The following is a 22621-nucleotide window of genomic DNA, read 5'->3' on the forward strand; positions in this document are numbered from 1 at the left end:
GGTGCTCTCTTGTAGGTAACTAACCATTTTTCTCTTGCTGCTTTCAAGATTCTCTCTTTGTCTTTTGCCCTTGACATTTTAATTATGATGTATCTTGGTGTGGTCCTCTTTGGATTCCTCTTGCATGGGGTTCTGTGCACTTCCTGGACTTGTAAGTCTATTTCTTTCACCAGGTAGGGAAAGTTTTCTGTCATTATTTCTTCTAATAGGTTTTCAATATTTTGCTCTCTCTCTTCTTCTGGCACCCCAAAAATTCGGATGTTGGTACGCTTAAAGTTGTCCCAGAGGCTCCTTACACTATCTTCATATTTTTGGATTCTTTTTTCTTTTTGTTTTTCTGGTTGGGTGTTTTTTGTTTCCTCATATTTCAGATCTTTGGTTTGATTCTTGGGGTACGTTGATCTACAGTTGAGTTTCTGTATATTCTTTATTTCAGACAGTGTATGCTTAATTTCTGACTGGTCCTTTTCCATTTTTTTGGCATTCTCATTAAGGTCCTTGAAGGTCTCATCAAGTTCCTCAGCGGTTTTTAGAAGATTCTTGAGTAACCTTATAAATGTGGTTCTAAACTCTATGTCGTCCAGTAGTTTGCTTTCCTCCATTTCTTTCATTCGTGACATGTTTCATTGTCTCCGCATTTTGCTGCTTCCTTGTGTTGATGGAGTGGCTTTGTGTGGTAGGTGACCTGTAGGGGCCAGTAGCTCAGCCTCCCCAGTCACCTGAGGTGGACGCCTTTGGTACACCCCTTTGTGGGCTGAGTGCAAAGTCTTGGTATAGTTAAGCCTTGATTGCTGTTGGTACACTGGGAGGAATTGACCTCCAGGCCAATTGGCTGTGAGGACCCGCTGTGTCTATAATGGAAGAACTGCTGCGCTGGAGACACGCTTATGGTGCAGGACTTGTTTCAGTGGGGCTTTGGTGCTCACTGAGTCTGCCTCTTGAATGTGTCACTTATGGATGTGAGGAGTTGAAATCTGGTGTCTCACACTAACCACTAGGTACACTGGCTTCTGGATCTCCAATGGGGTGCAGGTCAGCTACTGTCTGAGGCCACCGAGCAGGAGCTACAGCGAGAACTACAGTTTTCTCCTCTTTGCTTGGGGTTTGGAGGTTTTGGAGCTGTCTGACCCGGGCTGCAAGTTTGCTAGGTTAAGCTGCAGTAGGGCAGGCCATTCACATGCTAAAGCCGCTGCTTGAAGCTTGGGTGGGTTTGTAGGTTGTGCGGGGCGGGGTCTTAGGGCGTTACTAGGCTAGGGCGTGGCAAACAGCGATGGCTGCCAGTAAGCCAGCTCTGTGTCTCTGACGGCGTCTCCGCGTCCCGCGCCCCAGTACAGAAAACAATTATTCCTGCACGCAGCCCTGCAAGCAAGCCTCACTCACTTTCCGACCCGATGGCAGACAGTCCAGCTTCTCCCCGTAGGAGTTTGGGTCCCCCGCGTCTCCCCAGAAACTAGAGTTCGGAGTAATCTGGAGCCTGTCTCCCTTCGGGTTGAAAACAGCAGTGCTCCCAGTCACCCGTCACCAGCCCGATTCGCGCACCTCCGTACCTCAGCTTTTCAGTGCTTGTGCACCTCTCAATGCTGTTTGCTCTTTCCTTCTAGTTGTAGAACTTCCACTCAGTCAGCTTCCCCGTGGTTCTGGGTGATAGACATTTTGTCTTTTAGTTGTAGTTTTGAAATTGTTTTGCGAGGCAGCAGTTTAGGTGTTTACCTACGCCGCCATCTTGGATCCTCCTTCGAGAAAGGTCTTGATACTTTGTAATTAACAAGAAAAATCAAGCCACTTTATATGAATGAAGGCCAGAATAATCAGTGTGTCATAGGTATTGATTTTTCTAATAGTGATATATGTAGCTTTTAGGTGAATACAGGCAGAAGTATATAGGTGCTAAGACAGAAGTATTCTAATACAGGTTACATTCTGCATAAAGAATAATAAATCTTTAAATGTTTCAAGGAAATTTCTTGAAACAAATTTAGTTTGACAGTTTTAATATGGAGTACATATACATCTGATAAAACTTAATAAGGTTACATTTTAAATCTGATGAAGTTTAATATTCTTAATGTCTTCAGATAAAAATATATTCTAGGTATTACATTATTTTTAAAAAAGTAAATGTTCTCTCAGTGCCTGTCCTCTCCACGCACTATGTCAATAGTTCTTCCAGCTTAAGACTTGTAGATTGATTTCAGCTTAATTATTTTGCCAAGGTGCAAATCCATATGATGCTGTTAGCATAATTCTGTGACATTCAATCAAACAATTTGAAAATTTTATTTTAAAAGTATATACACTTCATGTGTGTAAAATTCATTCCTTTCTTTATTTCATCATTAGAGGTGAAGAGCAAAGGGTCCAAACAACAGTTTGACCTTAGATTTTGGCCTTTGCAGGGTTATTATTTTAAATCTTATTCACCCCAAATATGAAATAAATGCTTTATAGAGTTGTGCTGAGACTTAATGCTAATGTGTATTAAAACACCTACCACATTCTGTGTACTGAAATTTTACTTTCCCTCTTCCCGATTTATTATTTGCAATGGGCAGACCTACACTTTTTTTTTTTAAATAAATCTTTATTCAGATTATTACAATTGTTTCTCCTTTTTCCCCCCATAGCTCCCCTTCACCCGGTTCCCACCCCACCTTCTGCCCTTACCTCCCCCACACTGTCCTCATCCATGGGTGTATGATTTTTGTCCAGTCTCTTCCTGAACCCCCCCATACGCCTTTCCCCCTGAGAATTATCAGTCCACTCCCTGTCTATGCCCCTGATTCTATTATATTCACCAGATTATTCTGTTCCTCAGGTTTTTAATTCACTTGATTTTTAGGTTCACTTGTTGATAGATATGTATTTGTTGTTCATAATTTTTATCTTTACTTTTCTCTTCTTCCTCTTCTTTAAGAATACCTTTCAGCATTTCATATAATACTGGTTTGGTGGTGATGAACTCTTTTAGCTTTTTCTTATCTGTGAAGCTCTTTATCTGCCCTTCAATTCTGAATGATAGCTTTGCTGGGTAGAGTAATCTTGGTTGTAGGTTCTTGCTATTCATCACTTTGAAAATTTCTTGCCACTCCCGTCTAGCCTGCATAGTTTCTGTTGAGAAATCAGCTGACAATCGTATGGGTGCTCCCTTATAGGTAATTAACTGTTTTTCTCTTACTGCTTTTAAGATTCTCTCTTTGTCTTTTGCTCTTGGCATTTTAATTATGATGTGTCTTGGTGTGGTCCTCTTTGGATTCCTCTTGTTTGGGGTTCTGTGCGCTTCCTGGACTTGTATATCTATTTCTTTCACCAGGTGGGGGAAGTTTTCTGTCATTATTTCTTCCAATAGGTTTTCAGTATCTTGCTCTCTCTCTTCTTCTGGCACCCCCATAATTCTGATGTTGGTACGCTTGAAGTTGTCCCAGAGTCTTCTTACACTATCTTCAACTTTTTGGATTTTTTTTTTTTGCTTTTTGCTTTTTGCTTTTTCGGTTGAGTGTTTTTTGCTTCTTTGTATTTCAATTCTTTGACTTGATTCTTGTATTCCTCTAGTCTGTTGTTGGGTCTCTGTATAATATTTTTTATTTCAGTCAGTGTATGTTTAATTTCTAGTTGGTCCTTTTTCATATCTTCGAGGGTCTCGTTATATTTATCGGCCTTTTCTAGGATATTCTTGAAAAGTCTTATAACCGTGGTTTTGAATTCTATATCCAGTTGTTTATTTTCCTCCATTTCTTTCGTTTGTGATCTGTTTCTTTGACGCCACATTTTCACTGCTTCCCTGAGTTGGTAGGGTAGATTTGTTTGCTAGGTTTCCTATATGGCCCAGTGGGTCGGCCTCCCCAGTTAACCTGAGGTGGACACTCTTGGTGCACCCCTTTGTGGACAGTGTGTACAGCCTTGTTGTAGTTAAGTCTTGATTGTTGTTGGTATCACTGGGAGGAATTGACCTCCAGGCCAGTTGGCTGTAAGGATCAGCTGTGTCTATGCTGGGAGAAGTTCGGTGCTGGAGACAGCCTTATAGGATTAGACTTGCCAAATTGCAATAGCCTCTGTGCTCAGCTTGGATGGGGTGGAGTCTCAGGGCGGAGCAGACAGTCTTGGCTTCCAGTCAGCCTTGCCCTTGCGCTCATGTGCGCCTGCAGACAGACCTCTGCCTTCCCCGGCTCCTGAGTCTCTGCCCGAGAGTCCAGATTCCCCCCCGTAAGAGCGCGGGTCCCCAGGGGCTCGCCTAGAACTGGGGTTCAGTGCAGTCAGAATTGGGGTTCAGTGCAGTCAGGAGCTTCGGACTCCCTTCTGCTAGGGAAAGCCTGTGGCAACCTCCGCAGCCTTTGTGCACACTGGCGCGAGTGCCTCCAGAACCCTGCCTGCCGGGGCTCCCCCGGGTCTCCCCCAGGTCTCCGAGTCTCCGGGTGCCTTTCTCTCTACCTGACAGTCCAGACTCCCCCTGTATGAGCCTGGGTCCACGGGGTTTCACCCAGGACTGGGGTTCAGTGCGGTCAGGGGCTTCCTTCCCCTTTCCGCCAGAGAAAGTCATCCAGGCTCTCAGCCACCCTTCCTCTCTGCGCGCACAAAGCCCCTTTGCCGTACCTCCAATTCTCTGTGAGCTTTTCTCTTTCCTTCTAGTTGTAGTATTTTCACTCAGCCAGCTTTCCTGTGGTTCTGGATGGTGTCCGTTCTGTCTTTTAGTTGTAGTTTTGAAATTGTTGTGCAAGGCAGCAGTTTAGGTGCTTACCTATGCCGCCATCTTGGTTTCTCCAGCCCTACACTCTTAAGAATGTTTCCTGATCAAAAATCCAAACATGAATAAATAAATGAACAAGCTAGTAGAAAATGTAGTGAAGAATTGGTTCTAATTGATATTTTTTTTAACAAATTATATTTGTATAATGGGAATACCTTTTAGCTATTAAGAACATGCAGTAATCTATATATGATCTAAGTATATTATATGGAGGGAAAACATGCTAAATTCTTGTGAGGTATTATCTTATTTTTGTGGTTTTTTGTTTGTTTTGTTTTAATATTATATATAGAGAGAGAAAACCTGGACGGTCATACATCAGCTGTAGCTGATTATTCTAGGGCAGTGGTTGGCAAACTCATTAGTCAACAGAGCGGCAAACCACGGCTCGTGAGCCGCAGTTTGCCGACCACTGTTCTAGGGAGCAAAAGAGGACATGAGTCCAGAGAAAGGAGGGTGGGCAGAGATGGGAGAGGTGGGTGGATATGAGGGGTGGGTAGGTAGTAAAGATAACTTTCACATTCACAGGTTTCCTTACATAGTTTTTTCAGTGGATCATATAAATTAGAATGTTTCAGACACTATCACTCCATATAATGTAGGCCATATGTTAATTGGTATTGTATTTGGGAATGTTTTTCTCTGCATAGTCTTGAGATAGCTCTTAGTTGCTTTCCTTTTTTCTAGTATTTTATTAAGAAACTAGAGGCCAAGTGCACAAAATTCATGCAGGGCGGCGGTCCCTCAGCCTGGCCTGCACCCTCTTGCAATCCGGGACCCCTTGGGGGATGTCCAACTGCCTGATCACCCCTAACCACTCTGCCTACCTACCTGATCACCCCTAACTGCTCGCCTGCCTTCCTGATCACCCCTAACCACCTCTGCCTAAGCCCCTGCTGCCGTGGCTTCATCAGGAAGTACATCCGGAATAATGTCTGGAAGGTCGTTCGGCTTTCTGGTCTAATTAGTATATTATGCTTTTATTATTATAGATGTTTCAAACATAACAATTTGGGAGGGTGGTATAGAGGACAAATTGCTTTATATGCCTTCTCAGTTATTATGTATATACCCCTTGATCCAGTCAATCAAGTCTTCTTATTTTTTTTATAGATTTCGATGTAGATTTAAGACAGCAGCATGGTTCATCTCTGTACACTTAAGCATTCCTAGTGTTAGCTTAGTTAATATATTTATCTTGGCCTCTAACATAAATGATGCTTGATTACCTGTTCAGATACAAGAAATGAGTAAAAAAGAAAAATCTGAAATCTTGGGTCTGGGGCTAGTGTTTGATGATTGAGTTTTCACCCTAATATTAAGGCTACTAGCAATGTTTGTTGGGAGAATTCCTAGTGTCACCATCTTTAGGTCTTAACTCTTAGGCTGATCCATTCCCCAAAGGATCTTTCTGTCTTCTGCCTAAAATGCAGGGTCTGGCTCAGCCGTGGGCAAACTATGGTCCGCGGGCCGGATCCGGCTGTTCTATCCAGTTCTCTTGCTCTCCCCTCCCCTCCTTTACTTTGAATTTATATTAGTTCCCACAAACACTCCATCCATGCTTTTGTTCCGGCCCTCCGGTCCAGTTTAAGAACCCATTGTGGCCCTCGAGTCAAAAAGTTTGCCCACCCCTGGTCTGGCTGCTTGTTGAAGCCAGCTGAGAGAAGAAGATAGGGAGTGAGCCATCAGCAGAGTGGGTGAGAAGCTCAGCATTCAATGTGTGTTTGGTTTCTGAATCTTCATTTTCCATGTAGCACTTCTGCCTGCACCTGAATATGGTGCTCTTCAATCTAAAGACACTGTTTTACCTGTTTTGGAGAATAAACTTCTAGCCTTTTTCAGTGTAGGTGGAGGAAGTCCATATACCTTGGGGTAACTACAGGTAGAGTAGGAAAGAAACAGGAGATTTAACACTGGTTAAACACTCAGATTATTAGCCCCAGCTTCACCTCTCATGCTTCTAATTTTCAAGATTTTAGGGGTTCTGCAGTGCAAGTTGATTTGCTTCTCTATTTTCCCCACTGCCACCTTAGATTTCAGCTTTATTAAATTGATTAAGTAATTTTCTATTTGTTCATCTGCTTTCCGTTTCTGTCTTCTCCTGTTTGTCTTTATGACTCAGTGCCTTTTTAAAATTCCTTTTAACCATTATTTTAGTTTCATATATATCAGGTAGGGACAGAAGAAAATGTATGTTTTTTGCCCTCCATCTTTACTTTGAGATTGCTGCACATGGTTTATATTTCTTTTCCAGTACGTACAAGCTTTCCAAGATGGGTACTGTGGTTTTCTGGTATATACTAACTGCTGTCTTCTGGTAAAAATCGGCGCTTTTTATTTTTCAACAGGATTCATGAAAGTTATGTATACCTGTGCCCTCTACCTCTTCCAATTACAATTGAATTCAAATTGCAGAATGTGTCTTCCATTTTGTTTTGTGTCTGGAATAGGGATTAGGTGGACATTTTATGTTATAGGCCTGCTGATAGACAACTTTTCTTTTTTCTTTCTACTGTAGTGGCAGATTAGCAGTGGGCAGGCCCCCCCATCAACTGCCAATAGCACATCCTCTACTCCTTCCAGTCCCACCATTACTAGTGCAGCAGGATATGATGGAAAGGCTTTTGGTTCACCTATGATTGATTTGAGCTCACCAGTGGGAGGTTCCTATAATCTTCCTTCTCTGCCAGATGTAAGTATACAGAGAATTTTTAAGAATCTATTTCGAAAATTTTACCTGGACTTGGGTTTCGTAAAAGATATGGATGGGTTTGTTGCATTATAGGTTGTGTGTTTTTGTTTTAGAAGTTATGTACATCCTTTAGGAATATAACAGCCAAAAAAATAAAAAGTTTATAGACACTTGACCATACTACATAATAGTTTTCAAGGTGCTGGAGCTTAAGGTTTTTGTAATGAATGATTTACAAAATGGTGGTGGATTATGGAAATGAATGATTGTGGTGATGGATATGGAATCTAAGCTGGGAAAGCAGGGAAGTAAGGACATGAGAAAGGTACTAGAGAGGTGAATTGCTGAAACATGATATAAGAATATAATCAGATTAGAAAGGGAGGCTCGAATTAAAGACATTAGCAGAGATGGAGGCAAGTTAGAAATGAAAACATTTTCTGTTACATCATACCAGTGCAAAACTACCTCTGATTTCTACTTAAATATATTAACTCTCTCCCTAGCTGATTTGGCTCAGTGGATAAAGCATCAGCCTGTGGACTGAAGGGTCCTGGGTTCGATTCCAGATAAAGGCACATGGCCGGGTTGCAGGCTCGATTCCCATGGGGGGCATGCATCCGATCAATGATTCCCTGTCATCATTGATGTTTCTATCTCTCTCCCACTCCCTTCCTCTCTGAAATCAATAAAAATCTATTCTATCTATCTATCTACATACATACATACATATATACACACACACACTTTGTTAGTATGACTTTTTAAAAAAATCTTTCAAAAGGCAGAAAATATTCTGTAGACGGATCTCCATACATAAGTTGATAATTTGTTTTATATTTTGTTACCCTACAAGGTTAGGTAATCATGCACACAAATATTAAAAACTTTTAAAATCTTGTAAGATTGTGAAAGAATTTTAAAATTTTTATTATTTAGTTTAAGTTACTGAGATCAACTAACATTTCCCAATTGTGACATCATTAACCTTACCAAAGTTATTTCATTTTTTAAATAATTGTATATACTTTAAATGGTAGCGTACATGTATTTTTCAAACATAGGTAATACATAGGAAAACTTTTTGTCTCATTCTGATAATTTTATTTTAGCTTTTAGGATTACTCCATGGTTATAATAACTTTTCTTACATTAAGATATTTCAAATCCAATCATTTAAATACTCTGCACTCTCTGAAAAGTACTGACCCAAGGTATTGCCAAAAAAATATGAAACATAAACGACCCTGGTACTTCCCTGCTCCCACAATTGAAAGATGACCCACAAATATTAATATTATCCTTCTGCTCTTTTCTCTGCAGTCCTCAGATACAGGTGATTCTGTGTTCACCAGTCTTTCTCAACTGAGATTCCTCATCTAAACCACAGAACAAGAAACTGCTTTGAGAGTCTGTTTTCTCAGTCCTCTTAACGGATGGTTCATAACTAGCACTATTCTAGATTCAGAGGCAAGAAGTAAATTTGTTATATATAGTCTGTGCCCTAGGACTACAGGACTTAATTCTTTTGTAGAATCCTGGTTGAGAAAGGTTGCAAGTGTATTAGAAAATTGAACTGTATTTTAATCACAAAGACATTCTTGGAAATAAATGGTATATAGAAGCATGAAAAATATTTGCATTTAAAGCATTAAAGTCTTATTTGATAGAAATTTATCACTATTTTAGCCTGGTAATCAATTATGAAACATGTGTTATTTTGTAAACCTATTTTATTAAAGCAAGAATCCAGGAGGGATCTTTTTTTTCCTACCAAACGGTAATCGTGTGCTTAGGTGACATTAGTGTTCTGGAAATGTTGTTTCAGCTTTCTGGTGCATACCAAAGCCTCGGTTCTCAAAGTATGGGCCAGGGACACAGGTGTCTCTACAACCCTTTCAGAGGTTCCATAAGGTTTCCCTGTGTAAGGCCAGATTTTACTTCATATTCAATCAAAAGAGATTTAGTACATAAGCAGATATAAGAATCCTGTTACTTGTTATTAAGCAAGATGCTAAAGAAATCTGCAAAAATGTGAAATTTTGCTACTTTTCTCACCAAGCTTTTTGTAAATTGGCTACATTTTGTTATTGTTAAATAAATTGAGTATTAAAAATTGTTTTTGCTTTAATTTTTAAGGGTGTGAATGACATACAATACTTCTTCCTCTTGGCTCATGATTTCTGAAATAGCATGTATTTTTCCTACCAAACGGTAATAGTGTGCTTAGCTGACGTTAGTGTTCTGGAAATGTTGCTCAGTGTATTTACTAACATGTAACATTTAAGAAGAGTAAAAACCCTGGCCTGTTGCTCAGTGGTTAGAGCATCGGTCCTTGGACCAAAAGGTTGAGGGTTCAATTTCTGGTCAAGGGCACGTACCTCAGTTGTAGGTTTCATCCCTTGCCCCGGTCCAGGTGCGAGCTGGAGGCATCCAGTCAATGGGTTTCTCTCACATCGATGTTTCTCCCCTCCCTTCCTTTCTCTCTAAAAATCAATGGGAAAATATCCTCGGTGAGGATTAACAAGAGCGCCAAGTTTTTTAATGTTTTTATTGTTTGTTTGTTTGTTTGTTTTTTTAGAGAGAGAGGGAGAGGGAGAAACATCAGTGATGAGAGAGAATCATTGATCAGCTGCCTCCTGCACACCCTAACTGGGGTTGAGCCCCCAACCTGGGCATGTACCCTGACCAGGAATCGAACCAGCAATAAGAGTGCAAGTTTTTTTTAAGATTGTTATGGTGAAAATACACATCAGAACTTCTCAAATACAATTTTTCATGTTTTAGCATTTGGTAATAATTAAACTATTAAAGTTTTCTTACTCATTTAAAGTGGTTTTTAACTTGCAAACCATGGATACCACGAAATAATTTTCTTTTTTTATAAGATTGACTGTTCAAGTACTATTATGCTGGACAATATTGTGAGGAAGGATAGTAGTATAGATCATGGCCAGCCAAGACCACCCTCAAACAGAACTGTCCAGTCACCAAATTCATCAGTCCCATCTCCAGGTCTTGCAGGTAAAGTGTGCTTCTTTTGATTTTGTTTTGTTTTTCCAGTTTTTTCTCAATTTGTAATTAAAAAAAAAAAAATCCTCCCCCTTTTTGTTGGATGATTTAAAAGGGTTTGGCACAATTTAAAATTAGTATAGTATACGGTACTTTCAAAGTAGAAATCAAAGGTTAAGCCTCTGTACCTTTTCAATTTCAACTCCTGTGCGAGGAATTTAGCAACTACTTAACCATTTTATATACTTTATGTGTTCCAGTTTCAGTGTAATACTAAGTGAAAACACATTCAATTGGGATTAAATACATAATTATTCATTTAATGAATGTGTATGATTTCCTCCTCTTCAGGACCTGTAACTATGACTAGCGTACACCCGCCAATACGTTCACCTAGTGCCTCAAGTGTTGGGAGTCGAGGAAGGTAAGCTGACTTAACCTTATTCTCCAGATAGAAAATCTCTAATTATATTTATTTTGCCCCAGTGCTCAACACACTTTGGGTAGTCAATACATTTTGAACAACTTTTTTTATTCTTTACTTTTAAATTAAAATAATTTAATAATTACTATATATTACATTAATTTAATAAACTAATGGATTAAGTAAATTATAATTTTAACTTTAAAGATACAAATATCTTTGTATATATGTTGTAAATAAAATGTTAATGATTTTATCATAGTAGCAAGGAAAAAAATAAAAACGTGGGATATAACAAACACACTGTACTATATGAGAACACACACAAATACAAACTTAGGGAAAAGAAAAAATAATTTTATACTAACTTCAATGTTTTCTGAATTTTCTAATGATCAAGTGTTGATTTTGCTTTAAAAATAAGTTTACATTTGTTGAAATTCTATTTTAACTTATTACTTTGCTCATCATATGGAAGAAGCATTCTCTGAAGAGAGAAAGTTTGGGTTCAATTCCATGAAAACATAGTGGCTATCTGTAAAAGATTTTTTTCCCACTACATTTTTTAGGTAGCAGAACATCAATAAATTATGTCCCTCATTGTCTTCACACTTCATAATAATAAATCATTAATATGAGCCTAGAGTTCTCTTTTTCACTGATTAGAGAAAGAAATGGGAAAGCCTAAAAAAAGATGCTAGCTTTAAGAAGTAAATCTAGCTGCCCAATTTTAGAGCTTCAGAATATTGAAGGCAGTTTTCTTCTAATTGAGGTATTATTTAAATTTATTTAAATATCTTTTTAGATGTAACAACTATTTAGATAGGTTGATATGTAGAACATTTTTTACTCATAAGTGAAATTTTTGTACATAGCAGTTGCATATAAGTTATGTATCATTTATTGCTGATATAGTAGTTACCAGTGCTGTGAAGATAGGACATTATTCTCAAAGCGGTTATACTTTATTTGGAGATACTTAAGGTAGCATTCTTAGATGGTTTTTTCTTTCTTTTTTTCTTTCTTTTTTACACTTATAGCTCTGGCTCTTCTAGCAAACCAGCAGGAGCTGACTCTACACACAAAGTCCCAGTGGTCATGTTGGAGCCAATCCGAATAAAACAAGAAAATGGTGGACCACCTGAAAATTATGATTTTCCTGTTGTGATAGTGAAACAAGAATCAGATGAAGAATCTAGGCCTCAAAATGTAATTATATCTCCTGGCAGGAAGTTGGCTCAGTGATTGAGTGTCGACCTATGATCCAGGAGGTCACAGTTTGATTCCTGGTCAGAGCACATGCCCAGTTTGCAGACTTGATCCTCAGTTTGGGGCGTGCAGAAGGCAGCTGATTGATGATTGTCTCTCATCATTGATGTTTTTAACCCTCTCTCCCTCTCCCTTCCTCTGTGAAGTCAATAAAATATATATATATATATTTTATATATATATAATTTTGCCTTAACCTGTTTGGCTCAGTGGATAGAGTGTTGGCCAGCAGACTGAAGGGTCCCAGGTTCGATTCCGGTCAAGGGCATGTACCTTGGTTGCAGGCACATCCCCAGTAGGGGTTGTGCAGGAGGCACCTGATCGATATTTCTCTCTCATCGGTGTTTCTAACTCTTCGTCTCCCTTCCTCTCTGTAAAAAATCAATAAAATATATTAATATATATATATCTATATCTATCTATCTATCTATCTATCTATATATATATATATATATATATATATCTCCGATGTTATATATATATATTTTAAATTAATTATATCAGTGACTTCAAATAATATAATGAAATTTCGGGTAACTGAAAGGCATGAACATCTGAACTGAAAGGGCCTAATAAGTACCAGAACATTAGTGAAAAAAATGATCAATCATGGGTAAAAATTAAACATTTTGTTTGTTTTTGTTAATCCTCACCTGAGGATATTTTTCCATTGATTTTTTTTTTTTTTTTTTTTTTTTTTTTTTTTTTTTTTTTGGGAGACTGGAAGGGAGGAGGAGAGATGGCGAGATATTTGATGTGAGACACATTGATTGGTTGCCTCCCGCACACACCTCGACCAGGGCCAGGGGTCGAGCCTGCAACCAAGGTATGTGCTCTTGACCTGAATCCAACATGGGACCCTTCAGTCCATGGCAAACACTCTATCCACTGAGCTAAACCAGCGAGGGCTAAATAAACATTTTTAGACATAAATGCAAGATTGAATAAAATTTAATTTCCATGTACTCATTCTCAGGAAGCTATTTTACAATATGATTCATCAAATATGGAGTAGACCAAGAAAGAGAAAAACTATAGCCCAGGAATGGGATATAACACAGACCAGGGGCAAAGAAAATGGTAGTCCCCAGTACAGCAGCTCCTTCAGTATACTCTCTAGCATGAGGACAGAGGACTCCATAGGAATGTATGTAAGGGTAGGAAAATGTTTTGACAGAATTGAGGATTTTGTAACACTGTTGGAGATTGTGAGAATGACTTAGTGATTTGACATTTTCACCATCCTAGGCTCCAACATAAAATTTTGATTTATCTTAAAGTTATTAATAGCTCTATGAATGATTTTTTAAAAATCTATACTAGGCATGTTTTATGTCTAGGTATAATTTAAATGAACAGGTCCACGGAAATGTACTTACATTTCCTATGGTTGACTTCTACACTACCCACCCATTCTCCCATTTCTGAAATTATCAGCTAATTCATATAATTTTCCTTTATTGTCCACATTCCCTTACTACTGATACTCTATTTTGATCATGTTTTCCAGTACAGGCCCATGTCTTCTTTACCATTAGAGATTCTAATACATTTAGCAGTAAAGATAATTTTTTTTTCTCGTGTGTGTTCATAGACTCCTTTGAAGTTACCAGGTGCCCATGAGAGAGCAGTCTTTGGTCTAAAATTGCAGTAGTGCTAATTAAGAACGCCAGTTTTAAGAATACATATACTCTTGCCTCCTTCCATTGCAGACCAACTATCCAAGAAGCATACTCACCTCCCTGCTCTTAAATAGTAGTCAGAACTCTGCTTCTGAGGAGTCTGTACTAAGGTCAGATGCCCCTGATAGTACAGGAGATCAACCTGGACTTCACCAGGAAAATTCCTCAAATGGAAAGTCTGAGTGGCTGGATGCCTCCCAAAAGTCACCTCTTCATGTTGGAGAGACAAGGAAAGAAGATGACCCCAATGAGGACTGGTGTGCAGTTTGTCAGAATGGAGGGGAACTCCTGTGCTGTGAGAAGTGTCCTAAAGTATTTCATCTTTCTTGTCATGTGCCCACATTGGCAAATTTTCCAAGGTAAGATAGTACTTGCTTTCTTTTTCCACATTCTTTCACTGTCCTATATAATAAAAGCCCAGTGACCAAAACAATGGAATGACCAGAATGACTGCAGCTCCTTGCCCCGGCTGGCCCTGCCCCACAGCGGGAACCCTTACCCCGATCGGGGGCCCCCATCAGGGCGGGCTGGCCAGCCCCCATCCGTGCAACGGGCCTCTATCCTATGTAATAAAAGGGTAATATACAAATTGACCCTAATGGCGGAATGACTAGGAATGACTGGTCACTATGACGCGCACTGACCACCGGGGGCAGATGCTCAACGCAGGAGCTGCCCCCTGATGGTCAGTGTGCTCCCACAGGGGGAGCTCCGCTCAGCCACAAGCTCGGCTGACCTGCAAGTGCAGCAGCGGTGGCAGGAGCCTCTCCCACCTCCTCGGCAGCGCTAAGGATGGGCGACTGCGGCTTAAGCCTCCTCAGAGGAGGCTTGAATGGTATAGACCTGCAAATGAAACCTCAGAAAAGTCACTCTTTTAGGGTCCTATAGCACATCCAGGCAGAGACAAACTGATTACCAAAAGCCAAGCACCAGACTCTGTCCCTTCCTCATCCCGCGGCCTCAGCTCCAGACAGGCACTCCCTGTGGCAGGATATAAGGAGAGCCCCGTCTGGAATCTTCACAGAGACGAGACGGAAATGCTCAGGAGGTCAAGATAATAGAAACCTAAGGACCCAAATGCTGGCGCCTATGCTGCTAGGACCCACTCAGCACAAGGCCAAGGGGAGCTCTGACCAAGTTCTGCTCCAATTCCTAACCCAGTCGCGACCTGCCATCCCGGGACTGCAGCATGTGCTGGAGTGTGTAATTGCGGGGGGCACTCTGAAGGCAGAGGGCTCACCTGGGCCCCAGGGGCTCTCCGCCTGCGCGCCCTTCCTGAGGCACTCAGACCCAGCTGTGCTAGCAAAGCCCCTTTGCTGGAGCGGGATCGCAGTGGGCAGGCCAGGGGAGGGGTGGCTGGCCCGTGGCATCTGCTGTGGCTGTTTGCACACATGTAATTAGCTCTAATTATCCTGGGCTTTCAATTCTCTGACTCGGGCGTGGGTGCTGCGCCCATGGTGAACTCGCCCACGGAGCCACTGCTCCACCAAATGAGCCCTCTCACCAGGCCAGGGAGCTCTATCCCCGTCTACAGCACCATATCTTTGTTTGCTCAATTGTCTACAGAGCCACCACATGCTAGATTAGGGATATCTTTGTATGTCTACACTGGCCACTGGGAAGGTTCGCAGTACCAGGCACTGATGAGAAGAGGAGGGATTGCAGTGGGAGGGGGAGGGTGAACTGGTTCTCAGCTCCGAAGGAAGGAAGTGCTAGCGCCTGGCTCTCCTGTTTGTGCAAGTCCTACATAAATGTGAGCCCATGGCAGCGGCCAAAGCCAAATATCCCTGGGATTTCGGATGTAACCGCCAAACCGAGGTGTCCTAAACTGTGCTCTTGTCTCCTCGCCCCCCAAGCCATTTCAAACTTCAGCCACCAGCGCTCCTCTCCTGCAGGTGGCATAGCCAGGGCTCAGAGAGGTTAGGGAACTCACCCTAGGTGGCACAGCAGGCCAGGGCCGCCACTCCAGAGCTGTGGCATGGGATTCGGGCTTCGCTCAAAAACACTGGTGTGCAGGGACCTGGGAGGGAACGCCTCCAGGTCCTCCTCTCTCTCTGTCTGGTCTCGGATACCTAGCCCTTGGTGACCCTAGTCCTACGTACTCAAGTCTGTTGCTCGCCACATCCTTCCAGGCCTTTACTGAGGCCCGTTTAGCGCATCCAGGCAGAGACATGGAATCAGAGCACAGAGGAGAGCAAGCTCTTTGGCGGGGGTGGCAAGGGCTAGGCATGTTGGCCACATGTTCTGGAGCCTCAGACACAGAAGTGTAGGGGGCTCAGCGCTTCGCTATGGACCCCTCCCACTAGCCACCTGGGATGGCAGTGTCTGGGGAAGGGACTTAGTCTTTACTCACCCTCGTGGACCTCCACCTGATTCTGTAGACCTTTTCCCCTGTTTGGCATCTGCTGGTCCCTCTTACTCCCCCAGTACCTCCAAACCTTCCTATGCTGACCCCAATTCTCCCTCTGCATCAGCCCTCCCCCCACCACACCAACACAGATTTCACCCTCTCCCTCCCCACCCCTCAGTCTTCTACCCCATACTTCTTCCTGCCCTGCCCCACCTCCATTTTGCCCTCTTGCCCCAGACCATCCAGGAGCTCTGGCTCCAGGAGAAATGATTAGAACAAAGCTTTCCTTTGGCCATAAAAGACTCTCCAGGGAGCTGCATGCAGAAAGGTGCTCCCAGTCCCATACCTGCAACTACTCTGTCTTGCTAGATGCCAATCACTAATTGTGTCTCTGGAGACAGAGGGTAGCAGAAGTAGGCTGCTATCCTTTGAAGCCCCTCATCAGGAGGAAATTCTCCCCATCCCCTCCCCCCAAAAAAGTTCACCTTGCTGCCTCCCTTATCACTTTCAGCAACCCTCCTTTGCCCCTTTCCCTGGAAGTGGAAGGATTGGAGCACATCCATCTATAATAATAAAAGCATAATATGCTAATTAGACTGGACATCTTTCCAGACGAAGCTGGGGCTGCGAGGGAAGCCCAGATCCCGGGTGCCAGAGGAAGGCCGTTGCCAGCAGCCAGGGGAAGGAAGGCCTACTCTTGCACAAATTTTGTGCATCGGGCCTCTAGTATATATATAAAAGAGTAATATGCAAATTGACCAAACTGTGGAATGACTGCTTGACCAGTCGCTATGAGGTGTACTGACCTGGCGGGGGGCGGGGCCAGCTGCCAGCTGCCAGCAGCCAGGAAGATGGCCCTGATCACAGGTCAAGCTAAGGGACCATACCTGTGCAAGAATTGCGTGCGCCGGGCCTCTAGTCAATAATAATGGGCCAGTACTCTTATCCACTGAGCCAAACCAGCTAGGGCTAAATAAACATTTTTAGACATGCATGCAAGATTGAAAAAATTTAATTTCCATGTACTTATTCTCAGGAAGCTATTTTTCAATATGATTCATCAAATATGGAGTAAACCAAGAAAGAAGAAAACAACCTAGAAATGGGATACAACACAGAGCAGGGGCAAAGAAAAGGGTGACAGTTATTATAACCTAAAACCATTGTAAAACCTTAAGAATAAAAGTCCACTTGGCACAAATGCATACTTCAAAACCTACAATGTAAGGTTTCCTTCCCATACCCTGCCTCTAATTCCCTGTGCTTCTCTCAAAAACCTAGTGTTATGAAAAGAAAAAAAAAAACTTTAAATTATTACATGGGGTTGCCATAAAGAGCAATGATCCTATGCACAACTGCCATAATTGTTTGGCAGCCACTGACATTTATAAATATCTCAAGTAAATTCTCACAGTCCCTTTGAGATGATGATGAAGAAGAGCATTGAGTTAATCTCTCAGTTCCTCAAAGGATATACTATTTAAAATTTCAAACAAAGTTGCAAGAATAGTACCAAGAATGTTTTTTGTCTTGAATTATTAGGGGTAAAAATATGAGTTATGCATCACTTCAGCCATAGACGAATGTGTCTGTTTATTTTGTATATGTATTTCTTTCCTCCTTAGCTAGACTTATATTTATACCACTTAGGTTCTTACATTATATTATTAAAACTGTTTAGCTCTCTCAGGATGGAGCTGAGTGCATAGTAGATATACAGTAATTCTTCAGTGATTGAAATTCATGCCAAATAATTCTGTATCATAGATGGCATGGAGGAGGTAGGAAAGAGATACGGTGAAGAGCGATACAATGCATTATAATTCAAATACTTTATCCCTCAACAGTGGAGAGTGGATTTGCACTTTCTGCCGAGACTTATCCAAACCAGAAGTTGAATATGATTGTGATGCTCCCAGTCACAACTCAGAAAAAAAGAAAACAGAAAGCCTTGGCAAATTAACACCAATAGATAAAAGGGTAAGTTTTTGAGCATTTCCAAGCTAGACTGTTAAACAGTTTTGTTTTGTTTTTTGGTTAGATGCATTATTGTAATGCAGGTGTGCTTTTCACATTAACTTCTTTTTTCTTTAGTATTTATTTCCACAAAAGTATAGGGATTTTAAATATACTTAGAGGCAGACTAACTTTTTTTAGATAAAAAAATCATAGTACTACATATAGTACAATACTGTACTTGAAAAATACTGTACTTGAACAAGGTAGAATGTGTGTCCTTTATGTGGCCTGCACTGTTAAATTTGGTCTACCTTTAGTAAGTTTCTGTTTTATTGCTACTATAGATAGGTTTTCTTCCTCAGAATTTTTTGAGAGATGAGTTTTTCTATTTCCATTATTTCACCCATGGTACTAGGTTTATACCTTAAAGCCAGCTAAAATATTTAACTGTAATTAACATTTAAACCTACTAAATCAACACTCTGTATTATTAAAGAAGCTCCTTTGCTCAATTATTAAGTAGAACAAAGAGTATAAAGTTGTCATGCAAGAGGGAGGCCAGACACGCACTACAGTGCTTCAGCGTTTGTATAAGCCCATAAGCAGAGAAGTAGCAGAGTGCATAATAGCACCATCTGCCTTAGGGCCTTAGGATTGTACACACCAGGAAAGGACTCCACCTTTAGATCTCTTCTTTTATTCTCTACTAATAATTTAATACAAATTGGAGAAATAAGTGGAAATTTATTTTTAAGAGCTTCAAATGGGTTTCTAGTGATAATGTGTTTGTTCCTATAATTACAAAGGACTGCTCTCATATATCACATAAACTCCAAGCTATCAAACAGTAGTTCATTAAATGGGAAGGAGATAAAAACTCTTAAGTATCAATATTTTTCTTGTATTCATCTGGTTTTAATTTTTATTCTGGTACTTTGATATATATGACATTGTTATAAAAAATAAGCTGTGACTTCATTTTATTTTTTATTTTTTGCTTAGAAGTGTGAACGCCTACTTTTATTTCTTTATTGCCATGAAATGAGCCTGGCTTTTCAAGACCCAGTTCCTCTAACTGTAAGTATTAATGTCATTTTGTCCATTTTTACACCATGGAATGATTTTTCTGCAACCTGATTTATGATCATCTAGTTTCTGTACCATTTTTTAGTAATTTCTTATGTCTAATCTAATCTTAAAGTTTATTGATACATACTGAAAGCTTTGATCTTAAATGTATTTTAATGTTAATATAATTGGCCCAAAACATCTATTCATTTCTCATACATTCTTACACCTCATCTCATATATTTTACCTACTTTTCTCTGTAATGATTTCCATCACTTGCCTCTTAGGAGATTTAGGTATATATCTCCTTAACTGTTAAGGGGAAAACTTTCCATTTGAGATAAATACCCCCCAAATTCTCTGTTCATATTTTGATGTATATGTGCATACTTCAGAGATTAAGTAGACTTTAACAATAGAAGGTGTGCATGCGCATTGCATGTGTGTTAACAAATTGACTTCAGAAAGGTTCATATTGAAAGTTTGATGAGACTTTAATGCATAATCTTAAAGTGCTAAAAGTACTACTAAAAATATGTTCTATTCTCTGATGTCCAAAATTCCTTTAAAATGTTAATATTCTACAGTTTGATAATGTTTAAAAATTTAATATAAGACTAGAAAAGAAAACTAGCTTAGTAAATATATTCAGCAGATAAACAGTGAACTTCTCTCGAGAACAGGTTTTGAGAAGTTGAGATAGGAGGGAAATAAATATTTTTAGGGACCTTTTGTGATCAAAAGAGGCAGGCAAAAAAAGGGGCGGGGGCGCCAGCGGGGAAGGGATTGTGACCAGTAAAAACTTAATCCATTTAAAAATTGAACTTAGAACTTGGTGGTTTTTATGATCTTGGTTTCAGTTACATTGGTATTAATAACAACAGCAGTACAAAATAGCCCCCTTTTGCTTTATATATATCATCTCATTTAGCGCTTTCAAAAGCTGTGAAGTTGATAGGATTATCCCTATTTGATATATAAGGTTCAGTGAAGTAAGTAACTTAACCCAGGAGCATGCTACTGAGTAGCAGAGCTGAGGTTCAAACCCCATTTGTTATGACACGTGCAGCAAAAACATTTCAAGTCATTGCATTTTTCTGTATGTGTGTGTTTTTTTAAAATTATAGTGGATTTAGAAATACTGCTTTTTTATTTTATTTATTTTATTTTTTGTTGTAAATCCTCACCCGAGGATATTTTTCCTTTGATTTTTAGAAAGAATGGAAGGGAGCGGGGGCGGGGGGTGGGGAGGAGAAACATCAATATGAGAGAGACACATTGATTGGTTGCCTCCTGCACACACCCCAACCAGGGCCAGGGATCAAGCCTACAACTAAGGTACGGGCCCTTGACCAGAATTGAATCCGGGACCCTTTAGTCTGCAGGCTGATGGGCAAGCATATCAAACTCGAGGCCCAAGGGCTGCATGCGGCCCACAACAAATATTTTTGCAGCCCAGCCAATATAACAATATATAAGAAACGTTTTAATAAAAATTTCATAACTTAATTTTTATAATATCCTGTGATACATAATTATTAATAACGAACTACAATGTTCACTAATGATTACTATAATCGTGTTACAGTCATTTCTCTTACACAGCTTACGTGCAGGTGCACCATTTCTCTCCACTAACACTAGTAGCGAATATTTTAGCAGCCGATTGCCACGTCATTAGTCTTGTACTGACTTGTTTGGTGTGCACAACAGGAAATATTTTGCTTTCGGAGAACAAGAAAAATAGGTTTATTTGTGTTACGCTTATTGTGCAGTTATTCAGTGTCTGGTAAGTTAATGTTCAAGAAAAAATATTAATTTTTATTAAAATGTTCTATTATTTTATGTTAGCGATCACTCATTTGTTTCAGCCCTTTGTATTCAGCATGTCTGTATCGAAATAAACCTACGTTTCTATGAAAATTGAAGCTTTTGTTTTTTTTGTAGCCCACATAAACTTAAACCTTGTTTATTTGGCCCATGTTAGCCTTTGAGTTTGACATGCTTGCTCTAGGGCTAGTAATTGCTTTTTGTTTAATAATGAAGAAGGAGCATAGAGAAGGAGGTTTAGGAAGGAAAGGTGATTTTTTTAATTAAAAAAATAATTGGTGAAGCTCTATCTGGTTTTCTCAGCGATTAGAGCATTGGTCCATGGACCAAAGGGTGCCAGATTCAATTCCAGTCAAAGGCACGTACCTCGGTTGCAGGCTCAATCCCTGGCCCTAGGTCAGGGCACTTGTGGGATGCAACCAATAGATGTGTCTCTCTCACATAGATGTTTCTCTCTCTGTCTCTCCCTCTCCCTTCCACTCTCTTGGGAGGGGGAATACCTTGGGGAGAGGATTAACAATAAATAAATAATTGTTGAAATTTTTTGAAAAAAGTGATACAAAGCATTTTCCACTGTGTGGAAGGCTGTAGGCACATGCTGCATAGGTTTTCTTAGCAATGACAAAATAGTACAATTTGAATTTTATGCTACTACTTGTAGAGTTTATTTAGGACGAGGTAGAATTTACATTATAGTATCTCTCTTATTTTGAAAGGTGCCTGATTATTACAAAATAATTAAAAATCCAATGGACTTGTCGACTATCAAGAAAAGATTACAAGAAGAGTATTACATGTATACAAAGCCTGAGGATTTTGTAGCTGACTTTAGATTAATCTTTCAAAACTGTGCTGAATTCAACGAGGTGAGGTGGAAGGGAGGGGAGACTAATAGTAATATTGAAAGCAAGGTTAAACCAAACATCAGCAAAGAAAGATATTAAGATAATCGATTTATGTTAGCATAAATTTCCAAATGTTCGAGTCTCTCAGAGAATGATTTTATCCATATTTATATTCCAATGTTTATTATATGTTGAGTGGAAATGCAAATTCTAGCTGACAACTGAAAACACTTTAGAAAATATTTTTATCTAACCTAGAAGCATTCTTTGTCATTCTTAACTTTATTTCTTAGAATATAGCACTTCCATACTTAAATGGGTTTTTTTTATATTGATCTTGAAATATTAAAGATGTGGTCTTAATAGCTCTAATTTTAATATTTTCTCATCTGTCAATTTATCCAAATAGCTGTTAGACTTAGAGTCTTGTTCTATGTATTGGTTACTCATTCCAGAGTTCCACATTTTATATGTTCTGAAAATACCTGTTACATAATACTGTGATTATGGCATCTTTATTTCTGTTTGGGAATCTAGTCCTGCAACTGCCATGCCCTTATAGAATAAGCCCGATGAGTCAAAGCCTTTTGTTTACCTTTTATGTGACCTTCTCTACACTTTGTTTAGCCCCAGACTATTATTTACTTTATATCAATGACATTGTATAAATATTTTTCCAAAATAATCCACTGGTATTCCTAATTTCAAGTTAAAATGGAACAAAAATGTGAGAAATTTACTACTTTTG

The 22621-nt window shown here is 39.9% G+C and overlaps 1 protein-coding gene across 2 annotated transcripts in view; it reads left to right on the forward strand.

Moving 5' to 3' along the window:
• Positions 1 to 22621, forward strand: part of TRIM24 (tripartite motif containing 24) — a 110067-nt gene that overhangs the window by 83764 nt on the left and 3682 nt on the right. For both annotated transcript variants that reach the window (XM_080664852.1, XM_080664853.1), the window contains exons 11-18: positions 7260 to 7433; positions 10322 to 10457; positions 10797 to 10869; positions 11910 to 12078; positions 13851 to 14179; positions 18018 to 18150; positions 19132 to 19206; positions 21745 to 21894. In XM_080664852.1, coding sequence (XP_080520978.1) covers positions 7260 to 7433; positions 10322 to 10457; positions 10797 to 10869; positions 11910 to 12078; positions 13851 to 14179; positions 18018 to 18150; positions 19132 to 19206; positions 21745 to 21894 — 1239 coding nt within the window. The remainder of the gene's footprint in view (positions 1 to 7259; positions 7434 to 10321; positions 10458 to 10796; positions 10870 to 11909; positions 12079 to 13850; positions 14180 to 18017; positions 18151 to 19131; positions 19207 to 21744; positions 21895 to 22621) is intronic.

This window comes from Plecotus auritus, assembly GCF_963455305.1.
Source record: "Plecotus auritus genome assembly, chromosome: 4".
Classification (NCBI taxonomy): Eukaryota; Metazoa; Chordata; class Mammalia; order Chiroptera; family Vespertilionidae; genus Plecotus; species Plecotus auritus.